The sequence below is a fragment of the Piliocolobus tephrosceles genome, chromosome 4, assembly GCF_002776525.5.
Source record: "Piliocolobus tephrosceles isolate RC106 chromosome 4, ASM277652v3, whole genome shotgun sequence".
NCBI lineage: Eukaryota > Metazoa > Chordata > Mammalia > Primates > Cercopithecidae > Piliocolobus > Piliocolobus tephrosceles.
Genome location: NC_045437.1, coordinates 74118804 through 74139860, shown reverse-complemented (window position 1 = coordinate 74139860; position 21057 = coordinate 74118804). Strand labels below are relative to the sequence as shown.

At 37.6% G+C, this 21057-nt stretch overlaps 1 protein-coding gene across 6 annotated transcripts in view; it reads left to right on the top strand.

The window, feature by feature from the left end:
* Window positions 1–949: 949 nt before the first annotated feature.
* Window positions 950–21057, top strand: part of WDR41 (WD repeat domain 41) — a 48760-nt gene continuing 28652 nt past the window's right edge. For all 6 annotated transcript variants that reach the window (XR_002732156.1, XM_023214912.1, XM_023214910.1 and 3 more), the window contains exons 1-4: window positions 950–1363; window positions 3510–3625; window positions 16791–16839; window positions 18355–18486. Coding sequence is in view for 5 of the 6 variants with exons in the window: in XM_023214912.1 (XP_023070680.1) it covers window positions 1313–1363; window positions 3510–3625; window positions 16791–16839; window positions 18355–18486 (348 nt within the window). In the remaining variant the exon portion in view is untranslated. The remainder of the gene's footprint in view (window positions 1364–3509; window positions 3626–16790; window positions 16840–18354; window positions 18487–21057) is intronic.

Here is a 21057-nt window from a genome sequence, read left to right as displayed (position 1 = left end):
CCCAGAGGGACTGTAAGTTTGTGCAGCTGCTCACGACTAACTTACCTTAAAGTGGAATATATGGCTCTCTCTTATTGGTGACTGGGATATTCTGCCTTGTCCCTCCAGAGCAGCATTTTATGTGATTCCTTTCTGCTTCTCTAGTGCATCTGTGTCCAACACATGTTTGCTGAATTAATGCATTCGTTGGGACATTTGTAGGTTCCCTACAACAATTTACTGCTAGGAGGATTATTTGAACCTAACAAATACACATGCAAATATATATATTTACACTTTTGCAAACATGATATGTATAAGTAGTTCCTAGACCAGCGATTTTCAGATCTTGCTACTCATCAGAATCACCTGAGGAATGTTCCCAAAACCCTGATTCCTACGTTCCAACCACAAAGATTATTTTAATGAGTCTGAGGTGGAAACCAGGAATCTACATTTTCAAAACCTACCCAGGTAATTCTGATATGCAGTCAGCATAGAGAACCACAGCCCTTTGACTACCTAAGAAAATGTAGTAGTCAAAAAAGGTATACGAACTGCTTTCTATTCTTGAGGGAGATTCTGTTAGTATAGCATACAGTCAAGAACACTACCAATGCAGTCACTTCCTAGCTGTTATCTTTAGACAAATTACCTAATCGTTCACAGCTTCAGTTTCTTGATGTGTAAAATAGAGGATATAGGTTTACCATGAGGATTTAGGTAAAGCTTCAGCACAGTAGCTGTACTATATAGCACACAGTAAATGTTAGCCAGATTTATTTTGCTGTACACATAAGCCACTGGATTTGCTGGATGCAGAAGTCTACTGCGGTACACCTTCTTCAGCCAGCTCCTGGGAAAGCGGGGGAGGTTTCCTGGTACCCCAGGAAGTGGAGGATACTAAAGCCATGTCACAGGGAGGGGGGACTATTCTTGGTGCGCGCTTGCTCGCCGGCGTCTAGTTGCTGCTCCGCGCGCGTCCACCAGGGGCCGCTCGAGCTACCTAAGCTCCGTGCGCCACCCGGCGGCGCCCCCGCGCGTGCTCACTCGGAGCAGCGCGCGCCCCGCCGTCGCCGCAGCCGTCCCCGCCTTCGGCCGCCGCTCCCAAGTGATTGCCCAAACCAAGCCTCTGTGGCTGGGTACGGAAGCGCTTTCGGGACAAAAATTCTCCCTCAACTGTGGTCTGCATTGCTTCGGACGGTGGGCTGATCTGGGGCGGGAAGTTATTAGCGTCTCAGTTGCGCTGCAGCCGGGGAGGAAGGAGGAGGCCCAGCCCGGAACGGAGTTCTGGCAGACGGGCTGGACCGGGCGAGAGGCCGCCGCTGCCCGGATGTTGCGATGGCTGATCGGGGGAGGCCGAGAACCGCAGGGACTGGCCGAGGTAAACCCCGGGTGGGTCTGCCCTGCGCCCTCCGAGCTTGCTGGAGGGTCGGCTTCGTTCCGGTTCGGCCTCCCTGGGTTCCGACCGCGGGGACCCGGGCGGAGGCGGGGCTGGATGCTGAGTTAGTTCAGTTCGCAGTCCTCACGCCGGTGGGGGCGGAGGGCGCGCGAGCCGGGGCTCCTCGGACCCGGCTGGCCCCCAAACGCACCCTGGAGTTGCAGACCCCCGGCCCCATCCCACGGCTAGCCGAATCGTGAGACCCTGGCTCAGGGTCTGCAGTCCTGTTGGGACCTGTGACAACTTAGGGCTTCTGGCTACCGAAACTATCTTCATTTCCACTTAAAAAGTATCCAGTTTACCTAGAAACGAACGAGTTGTGACCGCAGCTTTCCACTTTTGGTTTGAATTGGTGCCTCTTCCTGGTGTCAGCTGATCCTTGCTCAGGGAATATAAAATTAATTTACTTATCCAAGAACCAAAAAAGGATATAATTATTTTTAAAAAGTAATAATTGGCTTCAAGGTCAAGAACATGATTTTCTAATTAACTGTTGTTTTTGGTTTCATAGTCACACACTCTTCGTGGGCCCTTATTTGAACAGACCGTGTGTAATGAGATTTACATTTGAAATGTGAATAAAATAATTTTTGCAGTCTTGAAAATTTTGAGGTCCGGAATTTATTTCCTATGCCACACAAACAGAATTTGTGAATTCCATTTTATTTCTCATAGGAAGTATTTGTTTAGATTGTTAAAAGTAAGAAATTGGATTGTTGAGAGTAGGCAGTCTACTCAGTTTTAACTTCCTCATGTGTTTGCAGTTGACGGTATTGTCTGTTTTTAAAAATTTCTTATCTCAGATTAATCCTAAATCCTTGAGATTGTGGAAGAATTGTGGATTACTGAATAGCCACACATGGTATATACGACATTTTGGATAATTCTGTTTTAACCTGGTTCTTTGGTGAATCATGTAATTTGATTAACCAGTTCTCCCATTCCTGGCAAGTTTTCATTGGAGGGGAAGCAGTTTATACAGTTTTCAAATTTCTCACCACAACCTCTGCTAGAAGGAAGACAGAATAAATACAAAATTAATGCTTTGTGGTGATTTTTTTTTTTTGGAAGACATTTATGCATGTTTTAAATTTATAGATTTCTTCATATGAAGGTAAATTCAGTTGTATAACTGCTGTGAATTTGTACATTATCAGAACCTATGATTTTCCCTAATTTATGCAAGAAATTTGTATCCAGGCTTCTCGTTTAAGCAGTGGTTCTCAACTGGGGTGATTTTTGCCCCGCAGGAGACATTTGGCAATGTCTGGAGACAATTTGATTGCCATGCCTTGCAGAGCGGCAGTTCTACTGGCATCTAATGTGTATAGACCACGAATGTTGCTAAATATCCTACAATGCACAGGACAGCCCTCAACAACAAAGAATTATCTGGGCCGGGAGCAGTGCCTCACTCCTGTATTCCCAGCACTTTGGGAGGCCGAGGCGGGCGGATCACTTGAGGGCAGGAGTTCAAGACCAGCCTGGCCAACATGGCGAAACCCTGTCTCTACTGAAAATACAAAAATTAGCTAGGTGTGGTGGTGTGGGAAAAAAAAAAAAATTATCTGGCCCAAAAATGCCAGCCTCAAGTTTGAGAAATCCAGAGTCGATTTCATGCCTTCCTTTATTCATTTAGCAAACACATATTGAATGCTTGTAATGGATGAGGCACTGTTTCACTATTTTATGTCTTTGATGTGCAGTTTAGTTTCTGCCGCATTTTAACTGAGAAACACGCTTTCTGAAATGCTGAGTTGGCTTGGCCCGTTAATTTTTTTAAAGTGAGGTTTAATAGGATGCAATTTACATAAAATAAAATTCACCCTTTTGTAAATTTATTGTGATTTGAAAATACTGAAATTCATGATTCGAATTTGTGGGAGGAGAAGTGTTTTATGTGGAATTGGTAGTTATTTAGTTGATATAAGGAGAAATAATTTAGTATTAGAACATGATATCTTAAAGCTTTTAAAAATCTTGTGTTCTCAGATGTATACCATGCAGTTGTATTCCCATATGGTCTTACACATCATTTTCTCTCTTTTTTTGTCTTTTGTTTATTGCTTTTTTTTTTTTCCAATACAAGAAATCTCCTTTACAGACAATAGGTGAAGAACAAACCCAGAATCCTTACACTGAACTGCTTGTACTAAAAGCTCATCGTGATATTGTACGGTTTCTGGTACAGTTAGATGACTACAGGTAAGAAACTATAGTGATCTAATAATTGACTATTGTGTGGGAAGAGGTTTTAGGGAATTTTATGTTAAACACCTTTAAAATTAATACATCTTTTCTAAAAATTTTAAAACTGATCATTAGTAACATTTAGTAGAAATTAAAATTGGCCTCTGATGAAATACGTATCTGGAGTCTTTTTTTGCCCAAAGTCAGGGTGTCATGTCTGGTGATTTGAGGGTTGGTTTGTTTGTGTTCTCAGAAATATTCTTGATAGTTTAAAAGAAGTGTATGACTTTAAAATTTGGGTGGGAGTTATAACAGTATATCAAGGAGAACCTGTATTTGAGAAACAAATATGATAAATGTTTAAGTATCAGGTACCTACCAGGAATGTTTTATTTTTAGTGGAAGGTAAGGATTTAATCCAAAGTTTTTGTTATTGGTGAAACTACTTGAAAATGTACATTATTCTGTACTTCCTTGCTAACATGTATAATAGTTGTGTTTAATGTATTTGCAAATAAAGGTGAAGGTATATAGGTTTTAGGACTGTAGACTATTATTGATCTGTATATATGTATATTAAACCCATATTCAACTATATATTTCTCCTTTATAGCATGTTTCACCATAACAATTACATAATTAGTGGTGTAACTCAGTATTTTCATCCTCTCTAAAATGTAAGCTTCATGAGAATGAGGCTATGTTTTTCTTATTCACCATGTTTTCTTAGTACCTTGTACAGTGCCTTACATGTAGCAGATAATTCATAGATGGTGGCTGAGTGAATGAATGACTCCCTAGACTACTAAGCATCTACATTGTGTGCCATCCTAATCCCCCAACTTCATTTCTGTTGTCTCTACAAGTTTTTTCACTTTCATCTCTAATTTTCTCTTTTGCCTTTGCTGTTTTTTTTCTTTCATTTTTCAGTCCATGGATGAGTGTTACTGTGATTATTCCTAACTGTGACTACCACTTCTGCTATTAACCTTGTCTTTTCTTTCTTTTTTTTTAATTTAATTTTTTTAAATAGAGACAGGGTCTCACTATGTTGCCCAGGCTGGTCTCGAACTCCTGGGCTCAAGCTGTCTTCCCACCTGGGCCTCCCAAAGTGTTGGGATTACAGGCGTGAGCCACCATGCTCAGCCTTCTCTCTGCTTTTTAAATGTTACTGGTATTTAGTTGCTTTTACCATGTGCAGTACAGTTCTGACATTACCTGGAGTTAGGTCAAATTCCACAGATGAAGGGCATAGTCTATACAACACCCCTTACCGGAGACACTAGCTGCAAGCCATGTATGGGTTTGTAGGCCACCTGCATGTCCACCTGCTGGCTACAAGTTCCCACTGTTCCCTCAGGTCTGATAATTCACTAGAAGGACTCACAGAACTGAGAAAAGCACTATACACAGGATTACAGTTTTATCATAAAAGATACAAATCAGGACCTGCCAAATGAAAGGATGTATATAGGGCAAGGCCTAGGAGGTCCCACACTCAAAGCTTCTGTGTCTCAAGACTCCTCGCCCTCTTGGCACATCAGTGTATCACCAATGAGTGAGCACACTTGAACTTTGGGTGTCCAGAGCTTTCATTCGTAGGCATGATTGTTTGAATCACTGGTCACATAACTAAACTCAATCTTCAGTCCCCACCCTCCCCACCATGGCTGGTAGCACAAAGCCCATACCTTTAAATCACATGCTTCATTTTTCCAGCTTGGCCAGCCTCTTTCCTGATGTCATCTCAGGGCCCACTGTGAGTTGTTCCCTTAGCATAAACTTAGGTGTGGTCCAAGGGACCCACCATGAATATGAAGACATTCTTACCACTTGGAAAATTCCAAGGGTTTAGAGACTCCCTTCTAGGAACCAGAGACAAAGTCTAGCAAAGTTATTAAACAGTACTGTGTTTCTTAACTTTTGCTTGAAAAGATTTGTCTCATGTATATTACTGGCCTGTCAACACTGTTTTCCTGTTACGGTGCAAGTCAACCAAATCATGACATGTCAATCATCGGCAGCCGTTGTTTTGGCAATATTACTTGTTGCTGTGTCCTGAGAAACACTTCATTTATTTAAGTGGTCATTTTTGTGGGGAACTAATTATTTCTGGAAAGGTAAGATTTTGGACAGCTAAAGTTTTCTTGTGCTATATTTTACCTTAGTAAGTTGCTAGATTAAAGAAAATCTGGGGCCGGGTGTGGTGGCTCATGCCTGTAATCCCAGCACTCTGGGAGGCCAAGGCGGGTAGATCACGAGGTCAGGAGATCGAGACCATCCTGGCTAACACGGTGAAACCCCGTCTCTACTAAAAATGCAAAAAATTAGCCGGGTGTGGTGGCGGGCGCCTGTAGTCCCAGCTACTTGGGAGGCTGAGGCAGGAGAATGGCGTAAACCCGGGAGGCGGAGCTTGCAGTGAGCCGAGACTGTGCCACTGCACTCCAGCCTGGGTGACTGAGCAAGACTCTGTCTAAAAAAAAAAAACAGAAAGAAAATCTGATAATTTCTTATCACTAATACTTGGATGTTAAGGAATCCTAAAGTTATTTTGTCTAGGAAAGTTAAATAATAAATACACAGAATGTGATCAGGTTGTGGACTTTAAATGTTTATATGAATTGTTAAGAGTCCATGTTCACTGTTGTCTTTCCTCTGTGAAATGTCCTCTTGGCTATTCCTATCCCATAGTGAGAAGACGACTCTGTAGAAGAAGCCAGCCTGTAGAATAATGGTTAGTGTACAAACGCTGACATATATTTGGTTCTGTTTTCCCCATGGTGGTGCTCACATATACTTTAGCTGTTTAATGATAGAGTAAATATTCTGTAAAGAGTAAAAAACCATATGTGAGTATGTTATCTATTGCTCTATCAGCTATCACGCCAAACTTAGTGGCTTAACACAACCCCATCTATTTAGCTCATTATTCTGCAGGATGGCAATTCAGGCTAGGCTCAGCTGGGTGAGTCTGTCTTTGCACCAGGAGCAGCTGTTCTGGGCTAGGCTCACTTATGCCTCTGTCAGCTGGTAGATTGGCGAGGACTGGCTGGTTCATTTCAGCTGAAGGTCTTAGCTGAAATGACTGTGGTTTCCCTCCATGTGATTTCTCAGGTGCTTGTTCACATAATGATCATGGAGTTCTAATAGCAGCAGAAAGGCAAGCCCCAAAGTAAGACACTTTTCAAGTCTCAGCTTGCATCATGTTTGCTGCTGTTTCATCAGCCAAAGCAAGTTAGGAGCTGGCACAAATTCAGTGAGGGGGTAAATAAACTTGACCTCTCATGGTAGAAGTAACTAAGTCCTATTGCTAATGGTGGTGGGAATATTGGGCGGGGGAATAATTTTTGCCCAGTTTCTGATCTACCACAGTGAATCTAAGATAGACGAAGAAGCCTGCTTTTTGACTTTTGTAATGCAATGATGATATGACTTCATGATTCACATTTAATTCTTTGAAAAGTCATTATCAAATTTACATATCAAGTATGAAGTTTTTCAGTCATTTGCTGACCTGTAGAACTTTCAGTCTGTATGTTTTTAAAAATTTAATTCTGTAGGGTACTAAAAAAAAATGAAAGGGTCATTCTTAGTAAGGACACAGGAAAATCTACAAAGTATAAACATATTATGAACAGAATTAACAACTGAATGTTTTTACTCTTAATAGTTTAGAATTATCTTTACCACTGCATATGTACATTATGCATTGTCAAATTAGAGAAATACCTTTCCAGTTTTTAAATTTTGTATCGTTACACTTTTTTTGTTTCTTAGTTTTTGAAGACATTACACTCTGTTTTTTTTGGTCAGCTGTTATAATCCAGGTTTCACACTTCAAGTCTTTAGATAATATCATCTTATTGAAAATTTTGCAGAAGGATTTTCTTGTTTTCTCAGTGGCTCAGCTAAAATCAGTGAGTGGAAAATTTTCTCAGATTGGTTTTTGAAGATACCCAATAAATCCTGTATAACCTAACAGACAGCTGCCTTTTCTTTTTTTCTTTAGTATTTTTTGAACATGAAGTGAGGGTCATATTGATTGGGAGATCACTAAAGAAGGCTAAGCCTCAGCAACAGTCTTCCAAAAAATGGACTGTGCTAAAATTGCATGTAATACTCTAGCCTTTGACACATTAAACTAAACTGAGTTCATAACACATTTTAAGAAGAGTTTTCTCTGTTGCTTATTTGATCATTCCTTGCTCCTTCAGGAAACAGACAAGGTTATGTAGGATGGTGATCATGACTAGAAAAGAATCAGATGACCCATGAAGTGCCAGACTGGAGAACAAAATGTGCCTCTAGGATGGTTGGTGAAGCTGTACATTCACAAAGTAAATAAACTCAGTATAGCTTGTTCCACTAAAAGTGAACAATATGCTCATTTTTAAGGAAATATTCTCAAGCTAAACATATTCTTTCTTATACACTAACCTTCAGAGAATAGAAATCAGTATAGTTCAGACCCTAGGATCTGGGTCCCCTGGGAAACAGTCAGTCTAGTTTAGATCCTTCTAGTACCTGGGTTCCCTGGGAAGGAGACACTAAAATGGGGTTAACCATGCAATAGGTTTATTAGAGAGAAAGCCAATGAAAGGAGAAGGGAGGAAGCAGAATTGGACAAGGGGAGCTGTCTCAGACTCTGATGCAGCTGTGACAAAGTCTCTGCCAGCCCAATGGAGACCGCTGGAGGAAGGTTGCTTTTTAGAGTTCTCTGCTGGATGTAAATAACTAGGGCTTTGTACTACTGCCTTGCTTGGTTATTTGCCGAGGATCCTTCATGACGAACATGCACGTGGCTTCTATCTTGCTTAAATCGCAGTGACTAGGAGCCAACTGAGCTAGTATAACTTTGGCTTGAAAGCAGAAATGGAGCCTGAAGTCAACAGCTGGAGGCAGTCAGATAACTAGATTCCTCACAGCTGGACAGTGAGTCCTCTCTTGAAAGGGGATCTGGGGGCAGGTGTTGGTGTTTGCTACGCTTCTATGGTTGTAAGGTGGTCTATTTTATTTTTAACTTGCATGAACATACTCATTGGCTATGTCTTTGGGCAGCTTTTTCAGAAACTGTAATTATGCCATTGGTTAATATTTGATGGCTTGAAAAAGTTAATACTATTTTTAGAGCTATTAATGTACTTATGCCTGGAAAAAAGGGTATAAGCAGAATCCTTTTTATCACAAATTCCGACAGCTGCAATATTAATAACAGACTCCATATCTGGCAGTTTTTTTTAAAGCACTTATATCCAGTGTGACGTTGACTTTAGACAACTTTATTATAGTAAATTTTACTGAAATCTGTTAACCAAGTGACGTTTCTATTTCTAAAACCCCTAATCCGCCACATGTGGTGAACGTGTTGATTGAATTTCTTTTGTTTTGGATCGTGCCCTGAGTCAAGTTAGGGAATTACGGCAGTGTCATCACACAGATGCATGTGCCACCCTTGCTACTTTTCTCCTTGTTTCTAATAATTTTGTCCTTTCGGCTTGTGTTTTGGAGCTGTAGCTGAATTTTGTTTAGTTGGATAAGATGTTGCAGGGTTTGGGAGAATGACAGGAGTGAGTGAAAAGGTAATTGCTGCTTCATGCAGCAGCATAGAATCAAATGTTGGGGTAAGGACAGCAAGTGTCTAACAGTATTTCAGTTTAAAATTCGTCACCTTAGCAGTAAAACTCTATAATTTCTAGATAAAATCAGTCTCTCTCAACTACAAAATACCCTTACTAGGCATTTGAAAATTATTTTCTTGATCTAAAGATCTACATCTTTAGAATGTAGCTTAAAAAATCCATCTGGCAACTTGAGCATGGATACGGGAAATAACTGCAATGAATTGCAACATATCACATATGTTTAAATGCATGTGTTCATAATGATATTTCACAAAGAGAACTCACCTTTGGAGAATGCTGGGGAACTAACTTATTATTTTGAAAATTGGCAAATAAAGGGGCAGAGTCAAGATCTATACTGCCTTTCTTATATAAACTGTGTCTTGGGATCAGTAATAATTGAGAAGAAATTTCTCTTTATAGAAGAATTCAGGCTAGGAAGAATGATAGAATGTTGTCATTTTGCAACCTCTGATGTGTAGGGGAGGGAAACACTTTTTCTTTTACCTATCTTAGATTCATTGATCAGGACTCTACAACATAGACATACAAAAGACAGGTTAATGAGAGAAAAAGAAGTATATCGATGCATACATTGCGTACACACGCACACAAACACACGAGTACTCAACTTTAACTCATAGGGGTGGTTAAAACTTGGGCTTAGGCTGGGCATGATGACTCAGCCCTGTAATCCCAACACTTTGAGAGGCCGAGGTGGAAGGATTCCTTGAGCTCAGGAGTTTGAGGCTAGCCTAGGCAACATGGCAAAACCATATTTCTATTAAGAAATACAAAAATTAGCTGGGTGTGTTGGTGCACACCTGTGGTCCCAGCTACTTGGGAGGCTGAGGTAGGAGGATCACTTTAGCTCAGGAGGTTGAGGCTGCAGTGAGCTGTGATTGGGGCCCCTGACTGTAGCCTGAATGACCGAGTAAGACCCTGTCTCAAAAAAGAAAAATAAAACTTCAGCTTATATAGTATCTTAGCAGAACAAGAAATTTGTTGAGTGACAAGACAAAGGAAATGGACTTTGAGTTTCTTGGGGTGGCAGATTGTGAGAAGGCAAATATATGATGGAAACTGATGGTAGAGAAGGGCTCATTAATGAGGTTAGTTGGTGTAAACTCTTGGTGTCATCTAATCTGTGATAAAGGTTTTTATCCCCCTCCTGGTATGGGAAGTGGGGTAGAGGTTTGGGGGGGGCACTTTCACAAGGGTGATTTGTGGTTTTTTTCCCCAGGTAGATGTGGGGAGGACAGAGCTCATTCTGTGCCTGCATTTTCTCAGTTGCCTTGAGCCAAAAATAATAATGTCAGAGTGGCATAGTTTGGGGTTACATGCTCTGAACCCCTTCAAATGAAGAAATGAATTCAGGCAATGATTATTGATGGCCTAAATCATAACATATACACATATACACACAAGACAGCCAGAAATTATATTTCCTGATGGAGTATACAATCTGCCTCTGGGGTAGTCTTACCAAAAAGTCAGATTTGGATCTATTTAGTCTCTAGATTTAACTATCAATTAACAAAAAATACAGAGGACAGAGATGCATGTTGGATAACAACACAGGAAAAGTAGCCAGCAAAATCCAGACTGTGAGAACTCCACAAGACAGGTGACTTTTTTTTCAACAAATAAATTGCAAGGAAAAATAGATGGAGAAAAAAATCATTAGAATAAAAGAGATATTAGAGATATATCAACCAAGTATACTATATAAGCCTTATTTAGATCCTGCTTCTAAGTGTTTAAAAAAATGTGATCAGGTAAATTTGATCCTTGACTGGGTATTTGATGACATTAAGGAAGTAAAAGTCAAGTAAGGAAGTAAATATTAACTTAGGTGTGATGTAAAAGAGTCCTTAGAGATGCATTCTGAAATACGAAATGAAATACAGTGACTAGGATTTGCTTCAAAATAATTTACAGAGAGATTGGATTGGGTACAGATAAGACACTATTGGCCGTAAGTTGATAATTACTAGAGACAGGCAGTGAGTACATGTGGCTTTTTATTATGCTCTTCTCTCCACTTTTGTATATATTTAAATTCTCCATAATGAAAAGTTAAAGATCTATATTTGAAATAGAGGAAATAAAAATGTCAATTTAAAAGGTATTTATGCCTCTGTATGAAATACAGTGTTTTCTTAGATACTACTAGTGTTTTAAGTGTTCAATGGAGAACCACCCTTGTTTCTCTTTGAGAACAGAATTTATTGAGAATAGATGCAGGAATCATACAGATGAACATGAACATATCAGCTTCATAAAGTAATAACCGATACAAAGCTGGATTACAGGATATGGCTCTTTGTTTTTTTTTTTTTTTTTTTTTTGAGATAGAGTCTCGTCCTGTTACCCAGGCTGGAGTGCAGTAGTGTGATCTCCGCTCACTGCAACCACTACTTCCCGGGTTCAAGTGATTCTTCTGCCTCAGCTTCCCTAATAGCTGGGACTACAGGTGTGTGCCACCACACTGAGCTAATTTTTGTATTTTTAATAGAGACGGGGGTTCACCATATTGGCCAGGCTGGTCTCGAACTCCTGACCTCATGATTTGCCTGCCTCAGCCTCCCAAAGTGCTGGGATTATAGACGTGAGCCACCATGCCTGGCCAGGATGTAGCTTTAATATGCACCCACAGTTGGTTTCCTTACACTTCACCCTGAGTCAGGTAGACTTTTTCAATGAATCCCTGGGGCAGCTGAACAGTTGCTGGCCTCCCATTCAGATACGGGCTTACCTCAAAAATAAGAGCAGACTAGTATGTTCTCTGTGAACAGATGAATCTTCAGAAAACCCACAAGGGGCCGGCCGTGATGGCTCATGCCTGAACTTTGGGGGCCCAAGGCGGGCGGATCATAAGGTAAGGAGTTTGAGACCAGCCTGCCCAATATTGTGAAACTCCATCTCTACTAAAAATACAAAAATTAGCCATGTGTGGTGGCAGGTGCCTGTAATCCCAGCTACTCGGGAGGCTGAGGCAGGAGAATCGTTAGAACCCGAGAGGTAGAAGTTGCAGTGAGCTGAGATTGTGCCATTGCACTCCAGCCTGGGCAACAGGTCAAGACTTCGTCTCCAAAAAAAAAAGGGCAACAGGGCAAGACTTCGTCTCCAAAAAAAAAAAAAAAAACTCAGAAAACCCACAAGGGTCTGAACTGAGCATGCCTAATTCATTGTCTCAAGCAAGTGGGGCAGAGAGACCAAGAATGTTTCTCTAGTAATAGGAGTCCTCCATGGAAACTTGAGTGCAGGGGAGTGGAGGTTCACCTAACAGAAGTCACAGAGATTTTTTTGGTATTCTAATACTGTAATCTTGATGTGTAGTTTAGCTTTCTATTTGTGATTTGGGGAGGGAAGAACTTACCAAATGTTTTACCTTTGCAAATAACCATGGGAACCATGAAATCTTTATTTGTGAGCTAAAAGACCTTAGACTTTTAGATGTTAGAGTTGTGTAATATAATGCATTCTTTTTTAAGGAAAAGAAATTAATATTGAAGCAGATCTAATTAAGGAATTAGTTGCGTCAGCATCTATGGCTCCTGAAAATGCTTTGAAATTTCCTTCAGCTGCTTTACAAGTCTCTATCTGGATGCTTCTCTAATTTTCATCAAGTACTAGCATATATACATATACTTTAAATGAAAATTGTGCTATTTTTTAGTTTTGTCTCATTTCTAGCATTGTAGCAGCATTTTTTCAGTGTTATTTTATTGTAAATAAATGTAATAATGACTTCAGGCAATGATTATTGATGGGTGTTAACATCACACCCACAAAAATGACTGCCAGAAATTATGTTTCCTAATGGAGTATACAAACTTTATTTTTTACAAATCTTTATTAAGCTTTGCTGTCGTTTGAACCACTGTTGGAAGGAATGAGAGAACACTTTCTCAGAGATGTTCAAAGAGAAGGTGTTTAGAGGGAATTATTTTTATACATTAAGATGGTTGTAAGTGAGAGTTCTCTAAGGATTTACGATCTAGACCCTATAGCATCACTTAGTAATGTTGGACTGTGAGTTCTTGAAGGGCAAGAACAATCTCTTGATCTTTATTCTCAGGGTTAAGCATCTATATAGTTAGTGCTTAGTAAGTATTTCTTGAATGACCAAGTAACTTATGGGCTATCATAATAAATTTAGATCTCATAATTAGGGGATGAGAGGATGGAACATTCTAGAAGGTCTGCCATAGGTCTTTGTTAAGCCATGTTTCACCTTGTTGAACTTGTTTTTCATGAATATAATTTTTGCTTAGTCATTTAATTGTGTAGTCTCAAGGAGTATTTTTAAAGACTTGGGCTTTTTTTTTTTTTTTTTTTTGAGATGGAGTCTTGCTCTGTTGCCCAGGCTGGAGTGCAGTGGCATGATCTTGGACTTTGTTTTAATTTAAAAAAACAAAACAAAACATGAAGTATATGGATAAGAATTGGACAGGAATATGAAAAAATATAGAAATGTACTTTTGTGTGGCAGGATTCTGGGTTTTAAATTTTTTAAATTTCTATTTTTTGTGGTAGTATATTTACATTAATTATGATAAAAGGAAAATATGGGGTTACATTACTGTCATTAACGAATCTATTTCACAGAGCCCTTGAACACTTAAATGTTTGCTTATGCATTCTTTTATTCATTCAACAAGCATTTCTTTAGCACTTAAAATCTGCCAGAGGTAATCAGAGATTCATTAGACTGGCAAGTGCCATGTTATAAAGATAAAGATCAATAAGTATGGTAATTCTTATAGTTCATGATTCTAACAAGCATTTTTTTTTCTATTTTAACATCTCTAAAATTTGGACACATCATATAATTGTGTCTTTCAATTGTAATTGGCAGTATGTTTTCCTTAATGGTAAATAAAATAAGAGTGTCTTACAATTGATGTCTTAGATTTGATGAAATACGGTATATTTCTAAACATTCATTAAGTTTTAAGATCTCAAAGCAAGAACCACATGTCAGGTGTCTTGACATTTCCCTAACTCCTAGCATGGAATCACACTAAATACATTTTTTGCTGATCGATAAAGAAACGTTTCTGTCAAAATCTTATTTTTAGGCTTAAGTTTTTGCTTTCTATTAATTTAGAGTGTTTTTAAAAATTAGTATGTAAAATGTTTTCTGGCAATATTACTATTCTTCCGTTGGATAGAATAGCTTAAAACTTATTGACATTTTAATCCTTTTTTATTTTATAGTTCATTACTTCTTTTCAGCAGTTACAATTAGGAATTCTTGGGTTGTATTTCCATTTCTGATTTGCAGATGGTTGAAGTGTATGCTTGACTGACTAGGATTTAGTTTAAGATAAACTGATATAGTATAGCTAGTTTTTCATTATCCATCATAATAGGATGAATAATTGTAATTTGTGAATGATATCTCAACCCTTTATTCGTTTTTTTATGACAGGTACTAATATGTATCAAAGTTATACTGGTTTGTATTTTAAAGGTTAAAGTTTCCTCTTTAGGGGAGGTAGTAATAAATACTGAAATGGAAAAAAAAAAAAAAAAAAAATGGTAGCAATAGAATATATATAAGAATAGAAGGCCTGAATAATCTACTGACAAGGTAATTGACCTTGGAGCAATAAAAAATTGGCTGTGATTTCATGCATTACTATTGAGCCTTATTTAGATTTAACTTTTGTTCCCTACTGATTGAATTAAAGTTTGAGGTGAAATGCTCTATATCCCATTTCTAAACTCTCAGCTGTTCTCAGTCATCTCTCATTGTGAACTCATGAAAGTCAAACATGATAAAACAATCATAAGAAGTTAAAAATTAGGGTTAGAAAAAAAGTATGTATTTTAAACTTGCAATCTTCTAAATGGCAGAAAAGCAATTATAAGAGTTTAAAGAATCAATAGAAATTGATGTTTTATACCAAAGAACACTTAAGACCTTGAGTCTTGCCCTCCCCACCATCACTATACGAATAAAAAGAAATCAATAGGCCCAGAAACATAAGCTGCTAAAGATTTATTTCCAGCAACTATATTTGATATTCAGGGTACTATTTACTAATCTGATTGAGAAAATGTAGATAATTAAGCATAGGAAATCTATTTTTATTTTTAAAATGATCATTTTCTTTTTAATCTCCAGATCTTTTATATCTTACATTTTAAAATAAGAATAAATGATAGGCGTGAATTTAAAAATAACTATGTGATTTTTAGCCAGTTACCTAAATTTAAAAGGTTCTTTCCATTAAAAAAGATAGGTAGTTCTGTATTTAAAAATTATTAAAAGACTTTGTCAGACTGTATTTGATCAATTTCATATCTCCTGAATAATCTTAGTTCTACCAGTAGTAAATGTACTCAAAGGGTTTTGAAATAAGAACTGAGTATGGGAATTGTCTGAGCCAGTGAAGGCACTGAACTTTGAAACTGAAGTTAAGCAATTTGAACATGAAACTCAGTTTAGAGTGTTAAGGAAAGTATTTCATGACTGAAGTAGTGGGATTTTGTTATAAAGGGATACAATTCATTAGAACAGATGCTCACATACCATCTGTTAATTATTGGGGGCCAGTTATATGTCATTCATAGTTGGCTCTCTTTAATACCACTTCTTTCTCTTTTACTAAAAAAAAGAAAAAACCTGGATTTGGGTGAAAGCAATATTATGGGGACAACTTTAAATTGATTCTAAGTCATTAAAAATTATTTACAAATTTGTGTACAACATTAACAATAAATTATTTGACATGCTTACAATGTGATTATTGTATCCTGTTTTGTTGGGTTAGTATAATACGATGATGGTGAATTTTAGTATAATATGATGATGAATAATCCTGTATGACAGGTTATTCCTCTTGATAGTGTTTGTGTTAAGGGTATCTTCTACTCTACAGAATTTGGTTGTTGTCACTGTGTATATGGTGAATGGGATGTAAAGAGGAGAGAGAAGCTATAGCAGAGTGTCACAGCTCGTTTTTCATGCCACGAGACAAACTTTACCTGTGCATTTCAAGCATCTTCACTAAAAAACAACAAAAAACCCTGAAAAAGTCCTCAAACCTTCCAAACCAAGAACAAAGCATTTATGTGGAAAGACTAAGGATCTGAACTGAGCAAAGGAGAGATCTTGACTTTAAATACAATTATTTACAGACAGAATAATAGAAGTAATGAATTTATCTAACGTTGTGATCAGTTCCACCCCTGGAATATCACTTCCTATCACTGAAGCCACTTCTCAGCTTGGTTTCATTTCACTTAAGTCAGGGATTTCTTAAAATCATAGAATTTGAAAGCAAAGAAGGACTTTAAAGATTATTTTTACATTTCTAGCAGGTTATTCTTTGTAAACCTATAAATGTCTTATTTATCTTTTGATCTTTTATACCTGGTATAGAACCTGGAGTGTGTTTCATAAATAATTTTTAAATTAGCTCAAAGAACTTGATCTTCGTTAATATTAGTAAAAGTATCACTAATAAGGTTTGATAGTTCTTAATCTTAGTAATTAAATGTCAACAGTGATTTTTTTTTCTTGACTCTTTTTCCCTAACCAGATTTGCATCTGCTGGTGATGATGGAGTTGTAGTTGTGTGGAATGCTCAGGTGTGTATTGATTATGTGTGGATTGTGTAATAAAGAGATTATATAGTTGAGTATGTATTCATATAAATACTATCTGGGGATATATTTGCATATCATTATCATTAATTGACACATTAATATTTGAAAAGAGCTACTTAGGATAAAGCTCCATATACAGTGGGGACCAGTATTTCATAATGAAGAGGGAAATTTTTTTTAAAGTAGGATTTTTTTCCCAGCCGGGTGAGGTGGCTGGTGCCTGTAATCCCAGCACTTTGGGAGGCCAAGGCGAACAGGTAACTTGGGGCCAGGAGTTTGAGAACAGCTTGGCCAACATAGCAAGACCCTGTCTCTACCAAAAATGCTAGAAATCAGCTGGGCATAGTGGCGCAAACCTGTAATCCCAGTTACTCGGGTGGCTGAGGTTGCAGTGAGCAGAGATCATGCCACTGCACTCCAGCCTGGGTGACACAGCAAGACTGTCTTGGGGGAAAAAAAAAAAAGGTTTTTTCCTAAGAAACAAATGCAAAGTATGAAAATTCAAAAAATACAAAATTTTAATCTTATTTAACAAAATGTAGGTTATCAGTAGCTCTGCCCTGACTTCCAAAATGAATAAATGAATTGTGTTGATTTTTGTGAGACACACAAGTTTTGTTTCAACATTGCTTAATAGCATAATGTAACATTTTTCTCATGTTTGACTTAATATTAAAAAAGACTTTTTTAAAAATAAATACTTAAGGCTTCATCAGTTTCTTCAGAGCCTCCCTTCCTGATCATTTGTTACTCAAATTATTCTTTTTCAAAGTGTTTATCTTCCTCTCACCTTTATTTTGGATTGTTATCTAGTCTGACTGTGTTAGATCTTTATTTTTCAATGGCTTTGCCTGTGATAAAAGCAGTTCTTTAACATTATTTTCACCACATTCATGAAGTCCTGCAATCTTGGAAAGATTTGCCATTTACATTGTATTTTTGCATGTATACTACTTGGTAAATTAGTGAGAGACTGATGAATGAAGACATTGGATAGAAATAGTGATGGAGTGGAGACTAACTTTCTAAGTGGTTAATAAATGAGTGGATATGTATACTTATGTGTGTGTAGTACATATAGAGTTGTTATGCTGACTTTTATCTTCTTCTATGACCTTATAACTGTGGAGACTTCAATAACAAATACTTGGACAATGAGGACTCCATATTTTTTTCCTGCAAACTAAGTTACTGATGTTTTTATGCTTAATTTACACAATTATATCTTTAAATTTATAGAAAAGAATACTCCTTAAAATTTTCTATAAAAATATACTAAAAATTAGCATTTTGTATTAGAAAATCATCAAAATTATTTATGGCTATACTTTCAGCAGTTGTTTAGATTCTGTGTGATAGCTTAAGTTAAATTCTGAGTAAGTAATTTTAAATGGAATGTATATGTATATTCTATATGGCAGTTCTACTTAATGTTGTCATTTGTGATTATCTAAATTGTGAAAGCTAGGCCTATTAACATTTTTATTGGTATTTCAGACAGGGGAAAAACTTTTAGAACTGAATGGACACACTCAAAAGATAACAGCTGTTATTACATTTCCTTCCTTGGAATCTTGTGAAGAAAAAAATCAACTCATCTTGACAGCCTCTGCTGATAGAACAGTTATTGTATCCTTTAATCTGGAAGAAATGAACAAGCTATAGTGGCCCAACGAGCCACTACATACATTATTAGTCTTTAGCTGATAGGGTCTTGTCTGTATATTCTTGTTACAGCAAAAATGATTTTTGTTATATTATAAGATACCATTTATTAGGTATCTGATACGTATTAGACTGGAAATAGGAGGTTAAAGCTTGTTATTGATGGAAACTCCACGACTCTTGCTGTTCTTTCCAGAGTTACTCTCTCACGTTGTATAAAATTGATAAAATGGAAGAATGTGGACTTAAAAATAATTCATTTTATTATCTGAATTTACTTTTCAATTTAGGGAAACAACGATGAGTTGGACTGGAGAATAATTTACTTTTTTTTCCTCACTATAGAGCAGAAGAAACCAAATAGTCCCAACCCATAAAAATCTTCTGAGCATCTGAGTCTGACAGAAAAGTGAATTACCGTTTGTTGAGTGTTTAATATTTAATAATTAACAGTTTTATAAAAGGAAAATTACTTTTTCTTTACCCACACTTATAGGTAAAAAGTTAAGATGGAGTAACAATAGTAAAGTGCTTATGTGTAACAGGCATTGTTCTAATTGTTTTACATATGTGAACTCATTTAATCTTTAAAATTAGCCCTTTGACATAGGTATTTTTAATTCCTTTTTTTTGAGGCAGAGTTTCGCTGTTATTGTCCAGGCTGGAGTGCAATGGCGTGATCTTCACCCAGCAGCCTGTGCCTCCCGGGTTCAAGTGATTCTCCTGCTTCAGCCTACCGAGTAGCTGGGATTACAGGCCTGTGCCACCATGCCCAGCTAATTTTGTATTTTTAGTAGAGATGGGGTTTCACTATGTTGGTCAGGCTGGTCTCAAACTCCTGACCTCTGGTGATCCACTCACCTTGGCCTCCCAAAATGCTGGGATTGTCGGCATGAGCCACCATGCCTGGCCTTATTTTTAATTATTCTTATTTACAGATGAAAAAATAGAGTCACATAGAGGCTAAGTAACTTCCCCCACGGCACACAGCCCGTGTAGGGCAGAACTGGCAAGTCTGACTGCAGAGTCAGAGCCCCAAACCACTGTACTTCATAAAATGTTTTCTGTAAACTCAGCCCTTTAATATCTGTATGTGGAACTGGCTTTGTGAAGTCCAGAGTCAAGTGCTTATGGATTACTGTTGTCTCTCATTACTTTTATTTTTTAAAAAAAAGGTGTCAGAATTTTTTTTTTTTTTTTTGAGATGGAATCTCGCTCTGTTGCCCAGGCTGGAGTGGAGTGGCACAATCTCAGCTCACTGCAGCCTCTACTTCCCAGGTTCAAGCAATTCTTCTGCCCCAGCCTCCCAAGTAGCTGGGACTACAGGCATGCGCCACCACACCTGGCAAATTTTTTTGTATTTTTAGTAGTAGAGATGGGGTTTCACCATATTGGCAAGGCTGGCCTCAAACTCCTGACTTTGTGATCTGTCTGCCTTGGCATCCCAAAGTGCTGGGATTACAGGCATGAGCCACTGTACCCGGTCAGATTAATTTTTAAAAGTATATGCTTATCTGAAAGTTCTGTTTAAACAGTTTCAAGCATTGATGAAGTTTTGGAGTAAGACCAAAGGTTTAGGTGTTTCTTAGGCTCTTACAGAACCAAGATACAGACTTTAACGTGCTTTAAATGAATTCATCAGCTGAAGTGCTTTCTAGACAGATTGTTTATAGCTGAAAAAATGTGAAGAAAAGGTTTAAATGGGGATAAACGCTCTATACATACATACATATATATACACACACGCGTATGTTTGTGATTACAATACAACATAAACAAGGGCATAAAATTCACTCAGATGGTTAGGTCAGAGTTGCTTTATTGCTACTCTGTAGAGGCAAATATTATGAAATAAAGGTCTCTTTTTCCGATATCCGTGTAATCTTTGCAAACACAGAATTTAAAATACTTTGTTAGACCACTCCTAAAACACTATAACAATATTTTAAGGCAGTGATTAAAATTATGTACAGAAGTTAGTAGCTGGGACAGTGTCACTATGAATTTTACCTGTAAATGATATATGAACTCATTTCCTTTGCTGAATGATTTTTGTTGTTAGAAAAAAATTCTAGGCCACTTATTTGGCAATCTCTCTTACCCAGGTGAATTCTAAATTTACTCTGCTTGCGTTTTTACTGCAGGTTGAGCATCCCTAATCTGAAAATCCAAAATCTGAAATGCTCCAAAATCCAAAACTTTTTAAGCACTGACTTGATGCCACAAGTGGAAAATTTTATACCTGACGTCATGTGACAGGTTGCAGTCAAAATTTTGTTTAATGCACAAAATTGCCAAAAATATTGTGTAAAACTACCTTAGGCTATATGTATAAGATGTATATGAAAAATAAATGAATTTTGTGTTTAGACCTGGGTTCCATCCCCAAGATAGCTCATTAGATATATGCACATATTCCAAAATCCAAAAAAAATCAGAAACACTTCTGGTCTTCAGCATTTTGGATAAGGGATACCCAACCTGTAAAAACTAACTTCCTTAATTAAATACTGAAGGTAGATAATTTTTTAAAGC